This window comes from Rousettus aegyptiacus, unplaced genomic scaffold (genome assembly GCF_014176215.1).
Source record: "Rousettus aegyptiacus isolate mRouAeg1 unplaced genomic scaffold, mRouAeg1.p scaffold_m13_p_9, whole genome shotgun sequence".
In the NCBI taxonomy this organism is placed as follows: Eukaryota; Metazoa; Chordata; class Mammalia; order Chiroptera; family Pteropodidae; genus Rousettus; species Rousettus aegyptiacus.
The window spans coordinates 14,939,672-14,959,630 of NW_023416312.1; the positions used below are offsets into that span (position 1 = coordinate 14,939,672).

A 19,959-nucleotide genomic window follows, 5' to 3' on the forward strand; every position below is an offset into this window, starting at 1 on the left:
TCTGTATGTGCATTCCCTTATTCATTTTGTGGTTCAAACAGAGGGTTTTTGTGGAGATACACATGAATTAAGTTAATAGCATACTAGTATGCCCAATGAATGTAAAATAGAGTGCATTTTGTTTAATAAATCAATAAAAATTTACTGAATTTTGAACTATGTTCAATTCTGTGGAATAAAATTTTTCTGAGTCGAAAATTGAATTACTTTGAAATATTATAAAGAAAGGAAAACTTCACAGTTCATTTTTCTCAAAATTAGTGAGCTTAAAAATACCTAAAAATGATAGTTTTGAGTGATTGTGCTGATACCCAAGATGCTCATTTTCAGTACCAATTTAAATGAACACCAATTCAGTCAATCACAGTGGTAAAGCAAATAGATACGGATTTGGAAATAACTGTAAGTATACAATTAGAGATGGATTAGATATAGATAGATGAATGATGATAGGTAGGTACGTAGTAGGTAGGTAGATAGATGCTAGATAGATAGATAGATAGATTGATAGATTGATAGTAAATTCTCAGTGCTCAAAGTCCCTACAGTACAGTGATGAATGAAATATATATGTAAGCAAATATTAATGCAATACGATTAATGCTAATAAAGATGTATATTAAATAGGGAACACAAAAAATAATCAAAAGAATGAAAAATCTCTTTATAGTAAATTGAAATTGCTCTACTCTGTAAAGGGTGGATTATATGCATCAAGGTATTATATATCTATATCGATTCCTTATGCCGAGAATAATAACAAACACGCACACACACACACACACACACACACACACAAAATCCAGATTTTCTTATAATGCCACAATATAAGAGACTGCTTGTGTTGACCAAAAAATTGAAGCTTTTCCTGCTTCCATTCAGTATGAGAATGGAAAAGAGAATATCCACTATATACCAGGTACTGTGTTAGGCGCTTTCTCATATCACTTTGAAACATTAAGAAATGAAAAATAAAGATTCAAAGACAATATGAGTCTCATGAAGAATATTCTGCCAGGCAAGGCAGGGATAGCATGATCCAGAGAGAGATGGGGCTTTCAGATTAACTGTCAAAGAATGACACAGAGAAAATTACCTTTAAGTATTGAGAATTTGCTCAAATATCTGTATGCAAGGAAGGACACCCTTTATGAAGATTATATCCCAGGCTAAAACAAGTGTGAGCCTTTAAAAAGCAAAGCCAGAAGATTTCATAAGGAAAAGTGATCAATGAGTTTGAACAAGCATTGGGGGTCAGTTCAGGATTGATTGATATCACGGAGCTTGGCTTGGGGTAGTTGTAGAACACGTACTCCACTTGTTTACCCAGATAGTGCAGTTGAATCAGAGACTACAAACAGTTCAAGTTTACTATCAAGCTTGTTTTCTGACCGATTATGTCAGAAGTGGTTGTTCTGGTTCTTTCTTCTGGGGCCCTGACTGCTCACTATCTTCCATCCCTCACTCCTTCCAGAGCATGCAGCAAGCACAAGAACAGGCTCAAAACACAGGGAAATTTCCTTTACTGAAACCAGAACAAGCCCAGGAGACAGATTTTTCAACATATAGATGAAGGCCCCGAGAGCTTAAATGACTTACTTGACCTGGGATTTGAACTTGGGTCTGGTTTGTCCAGAGGTCATATATTACCCTACTGTACTATTATATACATTTCCTAATTCTATTTTCATTAACAAGCACGTCCACAGAGAATGAAAAATAATATTTTGTGGATTTTTTTTTTGTGCTGAATGTGTCACACATAGATCTCAGAGCCCCTTCTGGGTAAATTATGTTCAGAAAATTTCATTAATTGTTTTTTTCCATATCTTTATAAGGAGTGCATGCCATTCTTCTTTTTACCAGCCAATTTTATTATCCAGAAAAGCCCATCCATTAATCAATCCAGACTAGAATTTGTACTGGGTCCCCCCAAAATCCATGCCCTTCCTGGGGTCTCAGAATGCAACCTTATTTGGAAATAGGGTTTTCACAGATGAAATTATTTAAGCTGAGGTCATATGGGAGTAAGATGACCCCTAAATCCAGTATTACTAGTGTCTTTAAAAGAAGAGAAGAGACATAGCCATGGAGACACATGGGAGCACATCATGTGAGGATAAAGGCAGAATTTGGAGTGATGTGTCCACAAGCCAAGGAATGCCAAGGATTGCCCACTGTCACCAGAAGCTAGGAGAAGAACAGGGAGCATATTCTCCTTCAGAGTGCCCAGAAGGAACCAACCTTGCTGACATCTTGATTCTGGACTTCTAGCCTCTAGAGCTATGAAAGTATAAATTTCTGTTGCTTAAGTCTCTCAGTTTGTGGTACTTTTTCACTGCAGTAATAGGAAACGATACTAGTTTATGGTACATGGAGACTAAGACTTAAGCTAGACTTAAGTGTGGCATGTGAATGTTTGGGATACTAGCCACTTAAGAGCGACACTGCCAGGAAGAGACAAGGTACACAAAGGTGATCCTCCAACAACAGCAAGGGATGCTCCATATTGAGTGTCTCTCTTCCTAGTTTTTACCTCAGCTCTGAGAAATAATGGTTAGTTCCCACCTCTAACAGATAAGGAAAGGCCCTCGAGGAGCTGGCCACTCTTTCTCCCATTCATTTCCCCCAACTACCCAGCCTTCTTAAACATTTCCAGTGCATTCCCATCTCAGAAACTTTGTTTTGAATCCAGCTGTCTCACATATTTGCCCAGTTTACTCTCTACTCAAATGTTTGCGCCTCTGAGAACCCTTCTCTGGCCACTGTATTGAGAGCACCTCAGGCACTCTAGTCTCTTAACATGCTTTGTTTTTTGTTTCCCAGTGCATTATATTACTGTGGGTTTGTCTGTCTTCTCTGTGAAAGCTGGAAATCTTGTTTTGGGCATGACTCTACCCCCAGCACTTAGAATATTCCCTGTCCTACAGTGGGTCCTGAATAAATGAATGAATGGTGTAACCTGAAGCAAAAAGAAGTTAACTGTCAATTTCCAAAGGCCTACTGAGCTCTGTTTGACACTCCAGACTGATTTCTTTCTGACTCTATGGATGCAATAGCTCAGAAGTATGCCCAAAAGTTTGGAAGTACCACATGACATCATAATGTAAAAGTAGAACTGAGCTATGGAAGAAATGGATCTGGAGGGGAGGAGGTAGATAAAAGCCAATGAGGTCAAATATAAGGTGACATAAGGAGATTTAACTGGATAGTGAATACACAAAACAATATACATGTGATGTGTCATTGAACTGTACACTTGAAACATAATTTCATTAACTAATGTCACCCCAGCAAATTAGATTTAAAAAGATTTTTAAAAATGGAAAAATAAAAGCACTGCATTTACATATGTATTTGTTTGTACTTCCTTTGGGGTACATGGCTAGTTAGGAAAGGCTAGGATTTTAGTACAAGAGGTATTCAGGGGACATTCTGTGTCCCCATTGATCATAAAGTCAACTTATGATTGAAGGCATGCAATAGATATTTACCTCGAATTCTCAGGAGTCCCCTGTAGTCAGGAACACAGCACTCCTCAAACCTATAAAAAATGCAAGGAGAGGGAACTAAGAGTCGTGTCACAACTTTCTGGTAGAACCCAAGTGCCTATTTCTCCTCCTTTTTCTTTCTGAAAATATAAATACTCACCTGGACTTTTTTTTGTCTTGGACAACAGGTTTATTTTATTCAGCTAGGAAAGGTATACAGATATATTAGGTTTTGAGAGAGAGATTTATGAGCAGCAAAGACCAAGGCTAGACTCTACTCCTATCCAATTATGTACTATTAGGACTTGGCTTGAATGTTCCTCTCCAGGAAAGATAAATATCATATACTTAGTTGCTGTGGATTCTAGAGTCCTGGGAACACTGTAGCATTTTTGGTGACTCCTCAGCAAATGGGCTGTGGACATTGAAAACCGATTTTAAACATCATTTACAGATATTCTATGTTGTTAATAAAGATGTTTTCTCTTTTATTAATGGATAATATGGGCAAATACTGGGTCCATGTCATTATTTACTTTCTGTTGGGTCACAGGCTATAACTCTAGATGGCATTTCAAAGAGGAAGGACCATTCCAACATGATCCAGTAAAGGAAAGATAACAGCATTGGGAAAGGGATAAATGCAAAACACTGATGTGGTTTGTAATGGGCCAGGAGACATTGCTAGCTAGAGGAGAGGTACTAGGAATTTGAGGGATGACCATTGCTGAGCAAAAGAGGGGCTTTGTGTTGGGTAGCAGATCTCTTTACTGCTCCTCGGGGAGCTTCACCACCTTATTTTGTCTTTATGGCAGGTACAAAAACAGCTGGTTTCCTTAACTTTGAGAGGCTTCCCTGGAAAGTTGGGGCCAAAGAAATTATAAAAGCTGTATTAACACAACTTGTCATTGAAAAGAGAATACAGACATGAATGGGTAGAATTGTAATGTTGAGTACAAATAGTTTGAAATAGAGCAAAATATGCATGATGATGAATTCTATCAGAGACTTGGAGCTGATAAATGGTGGCTATGGCAGTTTGGCCATTTACTTATTAGATGAGTAATATTTATGGTGATGCTATATTTTTGTAATTTGAGACAAAAGTATACAAACTACACTTGATGTTCAGTTAAAAAAGCAATGCATAAGAGTAAATAAAATCTTAGCATATGTAGTAAAGAAGGCGCTTGCATAGATGGCTATTGTGAAAAGAAGCTATGAGATAGTTTTAGAAAATCTACTTAAAAATTAGGATCAAACCTATTGTTTGATCCAATGATTACAATTCTGGGATTTGGTCCTGAGGGAATAACACTCATTTTGGAGAGGAGCATTGTGGAGCATTGCATAAAACATTGTTTTATCAAAGAATTACTTAGAATAGTCAAGCCTAGGGGGAAAACTTAGAGTCAACTAATAGCAGAAGAGTTAAGTAAATTATAATGTAGCACTATTATGGAATACTATGCAATTATTATAAAATATTCAGTACAAAAGTCATGATGCAAAATTCAGCTGAGAAAAGCAGAATAAACAAAAGAATAGATTATGAATGAATTTTATTCTCTTTTGGACTCTCCTATGGTTTCCCTTTTTTTCTTTTTATCATTAGAGAAAAATACTTTGAAAAATAAATTCTCACCAAGTGCATGCTATCCAGTGCACAGATTTTTATGGCTTCATACCAGGAACACCTGCTAGAATTTGGAAATTTAGATATGATTGAGGGTTAACTCTACTACCATCCTCTTTGCCTTGGCACCTACTATCTCCTGATAAAGAGGGAACTGTAACTCAGAAGAAATTTGATAATAGCTCACCAAGGCCTGCACCCATCTGGAGATGATCTACATTGAGAGGATGATAGATAATAACTTCCAGGCATTTTCAGACATAGAGTGTTCTATAAATGGGGTTTCCAAACATCAGCAGTCTCTTGGGTAATATCATCTTTTACTACACACATATCTCTCCAAAATATTTGAAAGAGCTTTTCTGAAAGTGTTTCACTATATATATTTTTAAAGGCAAGAATTTGGAAATATTCTACCTCAGATCAACATAATCCAGAAAGTAGAGGTGAGGATAAAGTGTCGTATGAACTAATGCACAGTAGAAAGGTTAACTTGTGTCATATTTTGCTGCTATCATAGCTGCTGATAATTTGTCAGTTTTCATTTATGAGGTTCATATTTGGAAAAACTATCAGCCAGTGCAGATAAAATACAGAATTTATTCAATTAGAATCTAGCCTCACTCAGCCTTTTTGTTCAGTATCTATGATAGCTTACGTGCATGGCCTACGCTCCATTCGTGCCCCAGGTTTGGCTTCTCTCAGCACACTAGGGATCAAAAACAATGATGCCAATATACCAGGTGTTTATTTTTTATCACAAATGATATATATATATATATGTGTGTGTGTGTGTGTGTGTGTGTGTATCTATGTATGTACATACACACATATACCTATATATGCATTTGACTTGCTAAAAATTTTAAATGAAGATATTGTAAAAATGTCAAATCACTATATTGTACACTTGAATTTATATAGCCAATATGATCGTATACCAACTATATTTAAATAAAAAAGAAATTACAAAAACATTTTATAATTATATAATTGTATTGACCAATGTTACCCCAGTAAACTTAATTTAAAAAAAAACATTTTAACATTTTAACATTTTAAAGACATGATATTTAAGGTGACTAAAGAGAGTTCAGTTATAACAAAATATATGAGTCACAGAGTAAATTTGCTTTATTTCTCTTCCTCATTGTTTGTTTTCAATCACTTAACTTCTGCCAATTTGACCTCCTAAATCTTTGTCAATCCACACTATTTCTCCTTCTCTACTACCACTTCCAGACTTCAGACCTAAGTGGGAGGAAGACAGGAAGCAGAGCAGGAAAGGGGATAGAGCAGAGGGAGGAAGTCACAGTAAACTGTGGGCTAGATCAGGTCCACTGGCAGAGTAGCAATGGAACATGAACTGTGCTATAGAATTGTCCCTCTTGAGGCAAAGAAGCAAGGCCTTTTCTATACTCAACATTAGTCAGCTATTGGCAGTGGCTACAATCACAGGGGTGTAAATGTCCCAGCAGGGTGGCTCCTGTCAATCAAGGGTAATTTTCAAAAGAAGGAGACAAGTGTGAGCTGTCAGCATACAATCCTGAAGGTAGCTGGAGAATTGATATATATATGAGTTTAGTAGAGGGAATTAGAGTGGGACATCGTTATGCTATCATTTGTATCTTATTTTATCTTTATTTCAATGTATGTAACAAAGTAGATACTTTAAGAATAATTTAATTTTCCCTTTTATAAGTGAAGTCTTACATTTTCATATTAAGATGCAATGAGTATCAGCTCAATGATTAGACTTTTTAAAGAAATAATGCAACCTTCAAGCCTGCTACCATGGAAATATTTAGAGTTCACATATATAGTAATAGTGACTTAATTAAAAATACTTTCCCTAACCCCATTTGAATATGTGTAGCCTTTTTTAATGAAATTGTACATCAGTATGAACTCCTTGTAAAGGAATTAGTTCTCAATCTAATTTATCACTGTTTTCATATAAGCTCCCAGAACATTATGGTTGGTAACAAAAATGAATGAGTATGATGCTTCCTACTTCCACGCCACAATACAATTTTATGGCTTCATAAACTCCCATTGACTTTGAAGGAATTTGTATTGCAGCGGAGTCATTGAACTAGAGTACTTCCATGGTGTCCTCCCATCAAGGAAGGAGAATACCAATAGTGGACTACCAGACAGAGGCTTATAGAAAGGTATTTTATACAGAAAGACCGAAAAGCAGATTAAATACTACTGGCTTATATAATTACCTAATGGTAATTTAAAAAATAATAATAATAAAGGTTACCTAGTAACTTACATAATGGAATTAACAATGTCTAGAAATATGTTTTTGGAATGAAGGTTTCCAAGCCAACAGAGCTGGTATGCTGAAGTAAGGAAGAAGTGAACATATTGGTACCAATTCTGGTCATTAGGAGTTAGATTTTAGGTTATCACATTTTCTTTTAAGATGCGAGATCTTCAAGATCTGTGCCACTGTCTTAAGATCTTTTCTTAAGATCTGTCCTTCTATATAAGATTTAAAAAAATATTTTGTGACTACATAAGAAAAATGTCTTTATTCACAAGAAGATGCTTACTAAAGTATTTAGGAATAGAGTGTCATTACATCTCTACTTATTTTCAAGTAGTTTAGGGAAAGAATGTGATACACAGAGTGAGAGAGTGGGTATGCAAATGAGGCAAAATGTTAACAAAGGAAAAAATATCACTCATCACTTATTGCATTTAATTAAATGTTTTAATTTAATTATTGAGAAAAGTCATAAGCCCATCAGTTATTTAAATGTTTGTCTAAATAACTTGAAAATATCTTGAATTGTTCTTTATATTAGTTGCCATCTTTCCCAGACATATGTTAAAACATGTTAATAATTTTATCACTTATTTTTGAACATCATACAGTTAGTTTACTGGTATTAAAACTTCTTAATCCATAGATCCTACATGTATTTCCATATTAAGTGAACATAAACTGTCTTTGATATCCAAGGTGCTGTTATTTCTTCCTTTTACTTCCATCTTTTCCTTGGCATGTGACTGTGAGATGTTTGAAACTTTTTTCCTAGTTGATAGTTAAAGACTGAATAACTAATTTTCAGTAATATTTATAGTTTGCTTTCAAGGTTTTTCTCAGTAAGCATATTCTGAAAGTATGTATTAATATTTCTATCCCGAACACAACTCTCCCTCTGTTCTCTTGATCCCACTTGTTACTAACTTTTTAGAACTTTTTAAACTATTTTTGTTTTAGCTTCAAGCATTTTGCTTTATCTTACAAATCTTCTGAGAGTTTGAATAATTTTATCTCACTTTTACTACTGCTACCTTGAAGGTGTTTCTGCCTTTTTCACTGACAGCGATATCCTCTGTGACAGATGGCCTCAGTTACTTGAGTCTGGAATTGCATTTTAATTCATGTAGTGGTAAAAAAAGATAATTTCATGTTTATCACCAGAATTATAACTCTTTAAAATAAAATCCCACCAAGGATTAATTTTATACAGTAGGCCAAATGTATAAAATTGTGTTAATAAATATCACAGGTGATTATATAACTTTGACATCTGTTTGTGTATATTTCTGACATCCTGTTTAATGTGGTGTGCCAGCTCTGCAACAGTCATTGACAGGAACAATGGCAATGACTTGGACATTGAAGATGTCCACCAAGCTTCCAGCACATTTACTCTAGACAGTATCTAACTACAGCTCTTTAAAAGGGCTCTTAAACCAAAAATTAGTAGTTGAAATTAACTAAATTAACAAATGTTGTGAAGTTGGAAATACCTTTATTAGGAAATAATACTTGGTAGGGAGAAGGAATTCTAAGGCCAGACATAGCTGGGTGAGAATTCCAAGACTTCCACTCATTAACTGGTGTTGAGTTTCTTCAATTGTAAAACTTAGTTGTTAATTTATTTACTCATTATTCATTCAGTTAGTAAACGTATGTTGAGCTGGTTAGCAGTCACAGTTCTAAGAACTGAAGCAAGTAAGAAAGACAAAGTCCTTGACATCAAGGGGCTTACCTTCTATTGAGGAGACAGAAAGCCAACAAAAAGTGGGTACATGATGTAACATCAGATGGCAATAAGTTCTCTGAGAAAACATTAAAGCAGAATCTGAATCAAGTGACAAGAATATGAAGCATGCGTTTCAGACAGAGAAGTTAGAAAAGGCTTCTTTGAGGAGGTGACATTTGGAGGAAGGGAAGGGGAAAGGCATGCAGTTAGTTGGTGAGAAATGTTTCACATAGAGGGAACAATGACTTCAAATGCTTTAATGGATGGTTTTGTGAAGGGTAAATGAAAATTTATAAACTCAGCCATAGTTAAGTGCTCATTAGATGTTAGATATAATTTTAAAATAAGAAATGGAGATAATTCCATAGATTATATGTCTTCTGTGCTCTAATGTACAACTTCCTTTTCCTCTTGATAATTTTTTTTTCAGATTCTATGTTATTTATCCTGTTCTCAGATCCTTTAGGCTGCCCTCTTTTTCTAATCTTTAGTGAGTTAAACCCTGCTGGCAATACTCAGATGCTACTGCTGTTAGAAGTCTTCTTTTCTTAGTTTTTGCCCTTGGCTCAGTATTTGTATACTGTAAAATATGTCACATTGATTATCTTGCTAAGTATTTGGCAACTGCCCTCTCTAAAGAGGAAATTTAGTTTCTCTGAGGTGATAATAATGGTAATGTATCTGACCTGCAGGGATCTGTTTTGTGTGTGTGTGTGTGTGTGTGTGTGTGTGTGTGCGCGCGCGCGCGCACGCACATGCGCGTTTTGATAAAAATGGTGTCAAGATGCTATCTGGAAGATAGTGCTTCTAGGTAACTCAGAAAACCCAACTGATTCCAATCCCTAACATCCCCATATCCCTTCCAGAAATCAGAACAACGTGACCATCTTCCTCTGTCTCTGGTTGTAAAACCACTAACCAGAGATTGACTCACTTTTGTTTTGGCCTTCTTTTACTATAAAACATTTTCCCTGATTTTATCAATATGGAACCAATCAGAGAGGAAGACCACATACTAATTTGAATAAGGAAACATTTTTATAAAGAATTATTAAATGTAACAAGGTATTGGAATAATAAAAGGTTAGCTAGTAAGAAAGAAAGATCTATTAGTTTGGTCCAAAATACTGTAGACTGGGTAGCTTACACAACAGAAATTTATTTCTCACAGCTCTGGAGCCTGGGAAGTCTAAGATCAGGATGCTGGCTGATTCAATTTCTGGTGAGGGCCCTCCTTCTGGTTTAAAGATGGCTACCTTCTCACTGTGTACTCACATAGCCTCTCCTCTATGAGCAGGTGAAGAGAAGGAGGGAGAGAAGAGTGGAAAGGAAGCTCTAATCTCTCTTCCTATAAGAGCACTAATTCCTTCATGAGGGTTCTGCCCTCATAACTTTATCTATCTATACCTACTTATCTCCCAAAGACCCCCTCCTCCAAATACCATCACATTCAGGGTTAGCGCTTCCACATATAAATTTTAAGAAGACATAGACATTCAGTCCATAGCAAAGGAGAACTCTAAAGAGTGCAGGAATGGCTGCTGTTCCTCCTATGGCTGAGATACTGCACCTAGGAAAAGCTGCTGTCTCCCCCCCACCTCCCCACCCCCCACCCCCACCCCTGCCCCACCCCGCCAAAGTGAGAGCCAAATCTTATCAGGAAAGTCAGTGGTTTACTGAATGGCTGAAATCACAGAAGTGCCACCCTAGCAGAACTGGTTAGAAATCTGCCCTCTGGAATTTTATAGAGACTCACCTACTATAGTACCTGGTATAGTTGTTCATGGGAAAATGTCTTACCCATGAGGTAAGTGAGGTGCTGCCAAAAAATCACCATGCTGCTGGCTGCCACTCACTGCAGGAGCTGGGTACTGGAGAAGCCTTGCACTCTGCAATAGCCCTTCCAGAGAGCATGCTGGAACCAGAGATCAAAATCCTTTTCTCCTGCAATGTCTCTCCAGCACCCTCTACCAGCAGAGCTTCAGTGCCAGTTAGCAAAGGAAAACTATTTCAAAGGTCTGGATCCATTTCCAAAGAACAGGTAAAAGGTAGATTTAGAGTGGAAAGGCAATAAACCAATAACAATTACATTGATATAAACTAAGAATAAATACAAGCAAAAGCAAACTAAGTGAAAAATATGCTGTCGGCTAGCAATGTAAATTATTTTTCAGTGCCATTCTGAGTTTAATCCATTGTTGCATGCTCTGTCCCTAGAATGGAATCTGGTTCAATATAGATGCTCAGTGTATGTTTGTTAACTGAATGAATGAATGAATGAATGAATCGCTTAAATTTTTCTGTTTTCTCTTTCTCTCTTTTTTTTCCCCCGTTAGCTGATGGATGCACTGATTGGTCTGTTGATATCAAGAAATATCAAGTTTTGGTGGGAGAGCCTGTTCGAATCAAATGCGCACTCTTTTATGGTTATATCAGAGCAAATTACTCCCTAGCCCAAAGTGCCGGACTCAGTCTGATGTGGTACAAAAGTTCTGGTCCTGGAGACTTTGAAGAGCCAATAGCCTTTGATGGAAGCAGAATGAGCAAGGAAGAAGATTCCATTTGGTTCCGGCCAACGTTACTACAGGACAGTGGTCTTTACGCCTGTGTCATCAGGTACCCTTTTAATTCAATTACTGCTGACTCAGTCAAATCCTTCGCTGCTTTCTTATACTTAAATCTTGCTGCCATCCCTTTCACCTAAACTTGTCTCAATATTTGTGTGTGTGTTGCTGCCTTCTAAAATTTAGAATCCAAATCATAAAAAGATGGGATTGGAATTTATATTGAGACATTATTTCTGGCTTATGGAGAAAAGAGATACCATCTGGGTATCTATTTATATTGCCAGAAATTACTAAAGACTATGAAATAAAATTTATAGAGGTGAAATGTTGCAAATCAAATGTAAGCAAAGACTTAAAGAAAGGATGCATGGTTTATTGCTAAATGGGTTGTAACATTTTGTTATTGCCCTTCACAGACAGATAGAGCGCAGATAGCTCTGGTTCACACACATCTGCAAAGATTATTTAGGTAATGTGTGTATTTGCACAGCAATAGGAGGGCAACGCTGTCATGTTAGGGAATAAGAAGACTGTGTTCCAGATCGTTTTGTTAAATAAAGTACTGGATCAATACATTAATTGTCCTTGGTCCCTCAGGGATGATACAGAGGTTAATAATAAAATCTGTGCTCTCATTCACCCCAAAATTCATCATATATTCACACATCTCTGTCTGCTTGTAGAGGAGACATATGTAGTTTGCTTAATAATAATACATTGAAACCATATCCATGTAACACATTAGCAGTTAAAAATCCCAGTTTAAACAGGTAGCCCTTCATGGGTTGTGAATCACACCGGGCATGAATGACTGGATGTCCTTAACTCTGAGAACATTGGCAAAGCAGGGTATAGGCATACAGAGGGTATGTTTAAATCTATTTCTTTGTCTTTCTGTGTTTCGGCTTATTAAGGGAAATAAAGCCAAATCGAACTCGGCTGATTCCCAATTTGGAGAAATTCTCAGAATCACCTAGTGTCTTTTTCAAATCAAAATTCAACGTTTACTTCTGAAATTCTGATCAGCAGCTATTACTCCTCTTTCGTAAGGGTTGTGCCTTCCCCTTGTCATTCACTGTAAGAATTATCTTTATACTGAGTGTGTTACGGTGTGTTAGGATATTAAAACAGGTCAAAGCCACATTTTAAAAAGTCAGAAGGAAATTTATCTTTTTAACACTGGTGATGTATATTTAGAGTTAATTTTAGAAAATATAAATGAATGCAAGTAAATTTGTGCTTGGGAGAAAATGTGGACTGGACTGTGAAAGAACATACATACGATTTCTTTGGCAACTCTTTTTTTTCCTTTAGGGGTTACCAATCCTTATATGTTCAAACTTAACTCTTAATAGATGTTAGAGGTTTTGTAGGGGTATTGATAAATAATCGCCATGCTACTACAGTCAAAGAGTACTGTATGAACTGACTGTTCTCGCTTAACTAATAGTAACTTGATTTAAATTCATGTCTGCTTTGTTTCTTTAAAAAAATTCTGATTGTTCATGCATGTGTAGAGTTGATTCTTCAAAAGAGGCAAATGTGTGTCTTCATTTATCTGAGATTAGAAGTGAGCTGAGTGTCCAGAGTCTAACATTTTAATTTCATTATGTATTGTTGATGAGAAAATGATGATGCGCACACATTAGTAATTTGAATTTCTAAAGCACTAATGTTGCTTTAGAAATGATTCTGCAATTCAATGCTCTGAGAAATTGCATTAAAATGTCCCTCAATTTATAGTTGGAATAAGGAATGAAAGGTCAAAAAGTTTCAAAATCCATGACATTTGTCAGATTTTCATGTCTACATTTTTTACAACTTTAGTAAGTTGTTTTCTTTTTCTATTAAATTTATTGGAGTGATATTGGTTAATAAAATTATATGTTACAAGTGTATAATTCTATAATATGTTATATGTATATTACATTGTGTTTTCACCACCTAAATTTCCTTTCCTCACCATATATTTGACCTCCTTTACCCTTCTCTACCTCCGCCTCTACTCCCTCTTCCTTCTGGTGACCACTAAACTGTTGTCTGTGTCCATGAGTCTCTGTTCCTTTGTCTTGTTCATTTGTTGCTTTAAATTTTGTATCCATATGACTTATTTTACTTTATTTTACTTAGTGTGATAATCACAAGATCCATCTATGTCGTTGCAAATGGCAGTATTTCATCTTTTCTTATGGCTGGGTAATATTCTATGGTATATATGTCTACATTTTAATGGGTTCAAACTAAAACACAAACACCTTAAAGCTTTATATCTGCCAAGTGGAATTCTAGAGTAAGTGATAAAATCAGAAAAAGATACTTTTATCACTGAAATTCAAATTTTAATTGCTTTGAAGCTAGTGCCGATGTGACGCCCTTTTCTAGTTTGGAAAGTGGTACTCAAAATCATAACCAGAAGTTTAAATAGCATGGCTTAGTATTGATGCGCAGGTAGCCCAGAGCTGTTAGTTGATTCACCGACATGTTGGCACATTGTTAGCTACCAGGCCGCAAAACCATCACCATTAGTTTTTAGTAATCCACATGCAAAGAACTTTATATGTTTAAAAATGTTAGCTTCTACTCAAAGGTTCTAGTCTTTCTGATAAATGTTCTGGGTATTAAACTTATCAATGAAAAGGTTTAATAAGCCTTTTCATGTATAGTTAATTTGCATTTATACCTAAATATTTACAATTAAGTCTTGTAAATAATGGACATGTTTAAGATTACTCTCAATATAATGAATAAGAGCTTTTTTACTTCCTTCTCTTATTTTTAACAGAATAATACCACATAATTCTTTGCTCCATAGTACCTGGCTTTTTATTCGATTTTCTCCTTCTTAAATTTTTAATTATTTTTACATGAAAAAGTGAATGAAGGAGAGCTACATAACCACTTATTTTCTTTTCCATTATTGCCATTTAAAAAAAGTTTACTTTCTGAAAAATATAATTGTCCTGTACTCTTGACTTCCAGTGTTTTAATCCCCCTCTTCAGAGTTATGCCCTTTTAGCAGTTTCATATGCAGAGCTAACCAGTGCACATGTAAGCATTTTAATACCCCCCAAATGGTAGCATGCCAAATTAGTACCCTATTTTTTCACTGAAATTTTTATTTTTGAAGTAATTGTAGATTCATATTCAGTTGCAAGAAATAATATAGAGAGATCCCACGAATCCTTTACCTGGTTTCTCTCAGTGGTAACATTTTACAAAACTACAATATTATAATCAGGACATTGACACTCACTGATACAGTCAAGATACAGAATAGTGCTGTCATCTCAAGGACCTCTCCTGTTGATCACATCCACCTGTCTCCCACCAATCCCAAAGCCCTAGGGACCACTAATCTGTTCTTCATATCTAATTTTTTCAATATAAAAATGCTTCATCAGTGAACTCATACAGCATATCACTGCTTTGGAATTGTGTGTTTCACTCAACATAGTTCCTTTGAAATGCATCTAAATTATTGCATGTATTCTGTAGCTTGTTCCCATTTGTTGCTGAATAGTATTCCATAGTATGGACATTACCACAGTATTCTTTCATTGAAGGACATCTGAGCTGTTTCCAGTTTTTGGCTGTTGAAAATAAAGTTTCTGTTGTAAAAATGTACCATATCTCTTTACTCAATCACGTATTGAAGAACACTTTAGTTGTTTCCAGGTCATGGTCACTGTGAATAAGGCTGCAGTGAACATTGGGGTGCAAATATCTTTATGGATAAATGTTTTCAAATTTGAAGGGTAGATACCCAGAGAGGGATTTCTGGATCATATGATAATTCTATTCTTAGTTTTTTAAGGAACCTCCATACTGTTTTTCATAGTGTCTGTACCAGTTTACATTCCCACCAGCAGTGTCTGAGGGTTCCTTTTTCCCCACAACCTCTCCAACACTTATTATTATTCGTCCCGTTAATGATAGTTATTCTAACAGGTGTGAGGTGGCATCTGATTTATTTTGAGTTAATATTTATATAACATGCAAGGTTTATTTAGGTCAAGGTATAGCTTTTTAGATTTCCAGTTGCTCCAGCACCATTTGTTGGAAAAGCTGTTTCCTCAATGGAATTGCTTTTACACAGTTATTCAAAATCAGTTGGGCATGTTTGTGTGGGTCTATTTCTGGATTCTCTATTCTATATATTTGGTCTACATTTCATTTCTGTCAATACCACTCTGTCTTGGTTAATGCAGGTATACAGTGGAACTAAATATCAAGTAGAGTGAGTCTTCTCACTTTATCCTATTTTTAAAGATTGTTTTAGTTATTATTGGCCCTTTCCCTTTCCATATAAATTTTATCATAAACTTGTCTGTATCTACAAAAATCTTTACTAGAATATTGGTAGGAATTGCATTAGAACTTTTCCTTGTGTGTTTGTCAGTCATACTGTCTTTTAAATTTCATTTTCAACCATATACATTAGTAGTACTATTAGAAATGTGGTTGAATTTTATGTATTAAGTTCTCTCTAAAACTATTTTTTTCAAATGACATGTAATGTGTTCTTTGTAATATCTAGTTCCTTTGTCCAAGTCTTGATTTTCTCTTTAGGGACTAAATAATGCTTCTTTTCATTGAAAGCACATATTAAGCATCTATTCAGAGATACTTAGTAAAATACATTTATTCAGTCATCCATTTTTAACAAACATCTACTGATCACTAAGTAATATACTAATGATAGGATTGCAAATTTTTTTAAACCAGTTTTTACCTTCGAGTATTTTACATGAGAGAAAATAAGTGTGCAATAAATTATTATAAATACTGTGACTATAGTTTAAAATACGGTGGGGTTCCGCCAAGATGGAGTAACCCCATTTCTCCAAGTCCTCCCCCTTATAACTAAAAATGCTGGATATAACACAGCTGACAAGTGTTGTAAGTCTGTAAAAGGTAGGAGCAAGGATTGTCTAGGGCAGGAGTCCCCAACTCTCAGGCCGCAGATGGGTACCAGTCAGTGGCCTGTTAGGAATGGGCTGCACAGCAGGAGATGAGTGAAGGGTGAGCCAGTGACGCTTCATCTGTATTTGCAGCCGCTCCCCAGCACTAGCATCACCGCCTCAGCTCCACCTCAGATCATCAGGCATTAGATTCTCATAGGAGCAGCAGTCCCTTATGCCAAAAAGGTTGGGGACTGATGCTCTAGGGACCTCAGGACTTGAGGAATGACATGACCATGGTGTTCCAATTTCCCCACCAAATGATATAAGCAAGGCCAATCTTCCATCCCCCTGCCTGTTAGAAGCCGGCAGCAGAAATAAAATGCCCCTGCTGTTGAATGTGGAAGGGTCAGCATCCCTGAGTGGAGTGGCTGATCTTCCGTTCTCTTCCCAGTGAAGAACTAGGCAGGAATTATATTCCTTTGCAAGAGTTGTGTCAGTGAGGTCCAGTGGCAGCCTGAGCCTCTACTCCCACCTGGTAGCAGTGAGAATCTCTGAGGCATTGCGAGGCAGGATTAGTCTCTGCTAGGCATCACTGCTCTTCCTTGGTATTGAGGGGCTCAGTAGGGACAAAGTTTCCACCCTCAACAAAGGAGAATGTAGTAATGGGAGGTAGGACTAGTTGGTATCCAGTTTCTCACCTTCTCTTCCTGGATCAGTGTGGCCCAGCAGGGAGTGAACTAACTCTTCCACTGGAGGTAGTAAGGCAATGTGGGTCAATACCACACTTTCACCAGGAAAGTATGAGCAGGTTTGAGGAGGAAGCAGTACATACTTAGCCACTCAGCCCTCATGTTACATTTCACCTGGAGGAGTGTTTGCTTAAAAAGAAAAAAAAAGATTATATTGGATTCAAATTCCCATAATATTTAAAATATGCAGAATCGAATAAAACACTCACTGGTCATACAATGAGTCAGGAAAATCACAACATGAATGAGGAAAGAATTGACAGATACCAACACTGAGATAAATCAGATGTCGGAATTATCTAACGAGAATTTTAAAGCAACCATCATAAAAATACTTCAGCAAGTAATTACAAAATCTCTTGAGGCAGATGGAAAAAATGGAAACTCGTTAAAGAAATATAAGTTATAAAAGAGAAACAAATAGAAATTATGGAACTGAAAAATACAATACCCAAAATAAAACCCATTGGGAAAGTATGATAGAGCAGAGATGATGAAAGATGGTTTATCTTCTTTGCTACTATATTAAAAATTTTACTTGCAAGGACCAAAGAACTTCAAAATGTCAGATCCTCTGAGTTTCACTTGCTTTTCTCAACACTGATTTTTACACCTTCTACTCTTAGCTCTCTGATAGATAGCTCAGTAAATTCCTCAGAGTTTTCTTTCTTTGAATTTTTCTTTTTTTCCCCCTGGCTTTATTGAAATATAGACAATTAGTTGTTTGTATTTACATTGTACAATTCGATGAGTTTTTTCAGTTATATTTGGCATATAATAGTATATTAGTTTAATTTGTACAGCATAGTGATTACAGACCTATATAACTCACAAAGCGATCACCCCACTAAATTTAGTTAGTACCCTTCTTCCTCCTTATATATTTATTACAACATTGTTAACTATTTTGCTTATTCTACACTTTATATCTCCATGTATATTTTGTAACTGTCCATTTGTACTTCTTATTCCCTCTGCCCTTTTTCACCGTCCCCCATCCCCCTCTCATCTAGTATTTCTCATTATTATCTATGAGTTTATTTCCGTTATTTTCATTGTTGTTTATTTTGTTCTTTAGATTCCACATCTACATGAAATCATGTGTTATTTGTCTTTCTCTATATGACTTATTTCATTCAGCACAATACCCTCTAGGTCCATCAAGGCAATATCTTTTTTTCCGTACCCTTCCTTTTAGTCTGTGTGTGTCTTTTAATTTGAAGAGAGTTTCTTATAGGCAGTATAAGTGGAGATCTTGTGTTCTTACCCATTTAGCCACTCTATCTTTTGGTTGGAACACTTATTTCAATTATGTTTGAGGTATTTGTTCATAGGAACGTAGTTGTTACCATTCTTTATTCCTGTTTTTGATACATGTTTTTTTTCTTCTTAAAGAAGTCCCTCCAACATTTTCTGTAATACTCCCTTGATGTTGATTATTCCTTTAGCTTATTTTTGTCTGGGAAGGTCTTTATATGTCCTTCAACTCAAAACGATAGCTTTGCTGGATAAAGTATTCTTGGTTGTAGATCCAGGGTTTTCATCACGTCGAATATTTTTTGCCAAGCCCTTCTGCCCGGCATGTTTTCTTTTCAGAAATCAGCTGTCAGTCTTATGGGTGCTCCCTTGTAGGTAACTAACTGCTTTTATCTTGCTGCTTTTAATATTCTTTCTTTGTATGTAACTTTTGGCATTTTAATTATGATGTGTCTTGGTGTGGGCCTCTTTGGTTCCTCTTTCCTGGGACTCTCTGAGATTCCTGGGGTGGTATGTCTGTTTCCTTCACAAGGTGAGGGGAGTTTTCTATCATTTTTTTTTCAAATAGCTTTTCAATGTCTTGTTTTTCTTCAAGTACCCCTATGACATGGACACTATTACATTTAATAGTGTCCCATAGGCTCCTTAACTTATTATAGTCTTGGCTTCTTTTTTCATGCTGTTCTGATTGAGTGCCCTTGGCTTTCCCATCTTCTGTATAGGTCATTTGATCTTCTATATTCACTTTGCTTTTTTCCATTTAATATACTTCTCATCTCAGATAATGTGTTCTTCATTTTTGATTGGTTCTCTTTTATAATTTCCATTTCCATTTTTATGTTTTTTATCTCTTTTTTAAAGTTCTCACTGAATTCATTTACACTTCCCCTAAGTTTTTTGAGCATCTTTATAACCAGTGTTTTGAACTTTGCATGTTAGATTGCTTGACTCCATTATTCCTGGATCTATGTTCTGTTCTCTCATATGGTTTCTGCTTTGTCTTCCCATTTTGGCTGCCTTCCTGTGTTTGTGTCTATGTACTAAGCAAAGTTCCTAAGTCTCCCAGTCTTATTAGTGTTGCTTTGTGTGGTAGGTGTCCTGAGGCACAGTCCTGAGAGGGGTTCAGCTGCAGGCCAAGTTTAGCCCCAGCCTGTGCCCCTCCAGGGCCACCTGTTAAAATTCAGCAAGCAATCCACAGATGCTGAGCTTATAGTTGCCTCAAGAGGCCACGCCAGAAACTGAAGCCAGCTGCCACCAGTATGAGTGTAGGCACTCCTAAGCCAAGAGCACTTAACACCTGGATGTGGCTTGGGTGGGGCCCAGGTTGGGGGAGGCAGGGTTTCAG

At 36.3% G+C, this 19,959-nt stretch overlaps 1 protein-coding gene across 6 annotated transcripts in view; it reads left to right on the top strand.

The window, feature by feature from the left end:
* The window catches only part of IL1RAPL1 (interleukin 1 receptor accessory protein like 1), a 1,213,847-nt gene that overhangs the window by 619,818 nt on the left and 574,070 nt on the right, over nt 1–19,959 (top strand). For all 6 annotated transcript variants that reach the window (XM_016159491.2, XM_016159489.2, XM_036226767.1 and 3 more), the window contains one exon: nt 11,474–11,753. In XM_016159491.2, coding sequence (XP_016014977.1) covers nt 11,474–11,753 — 280 coding nt within the window. The remainder of the gene's footprint in view (nt 1–11,473; nt 11,754–19,959) is intronic.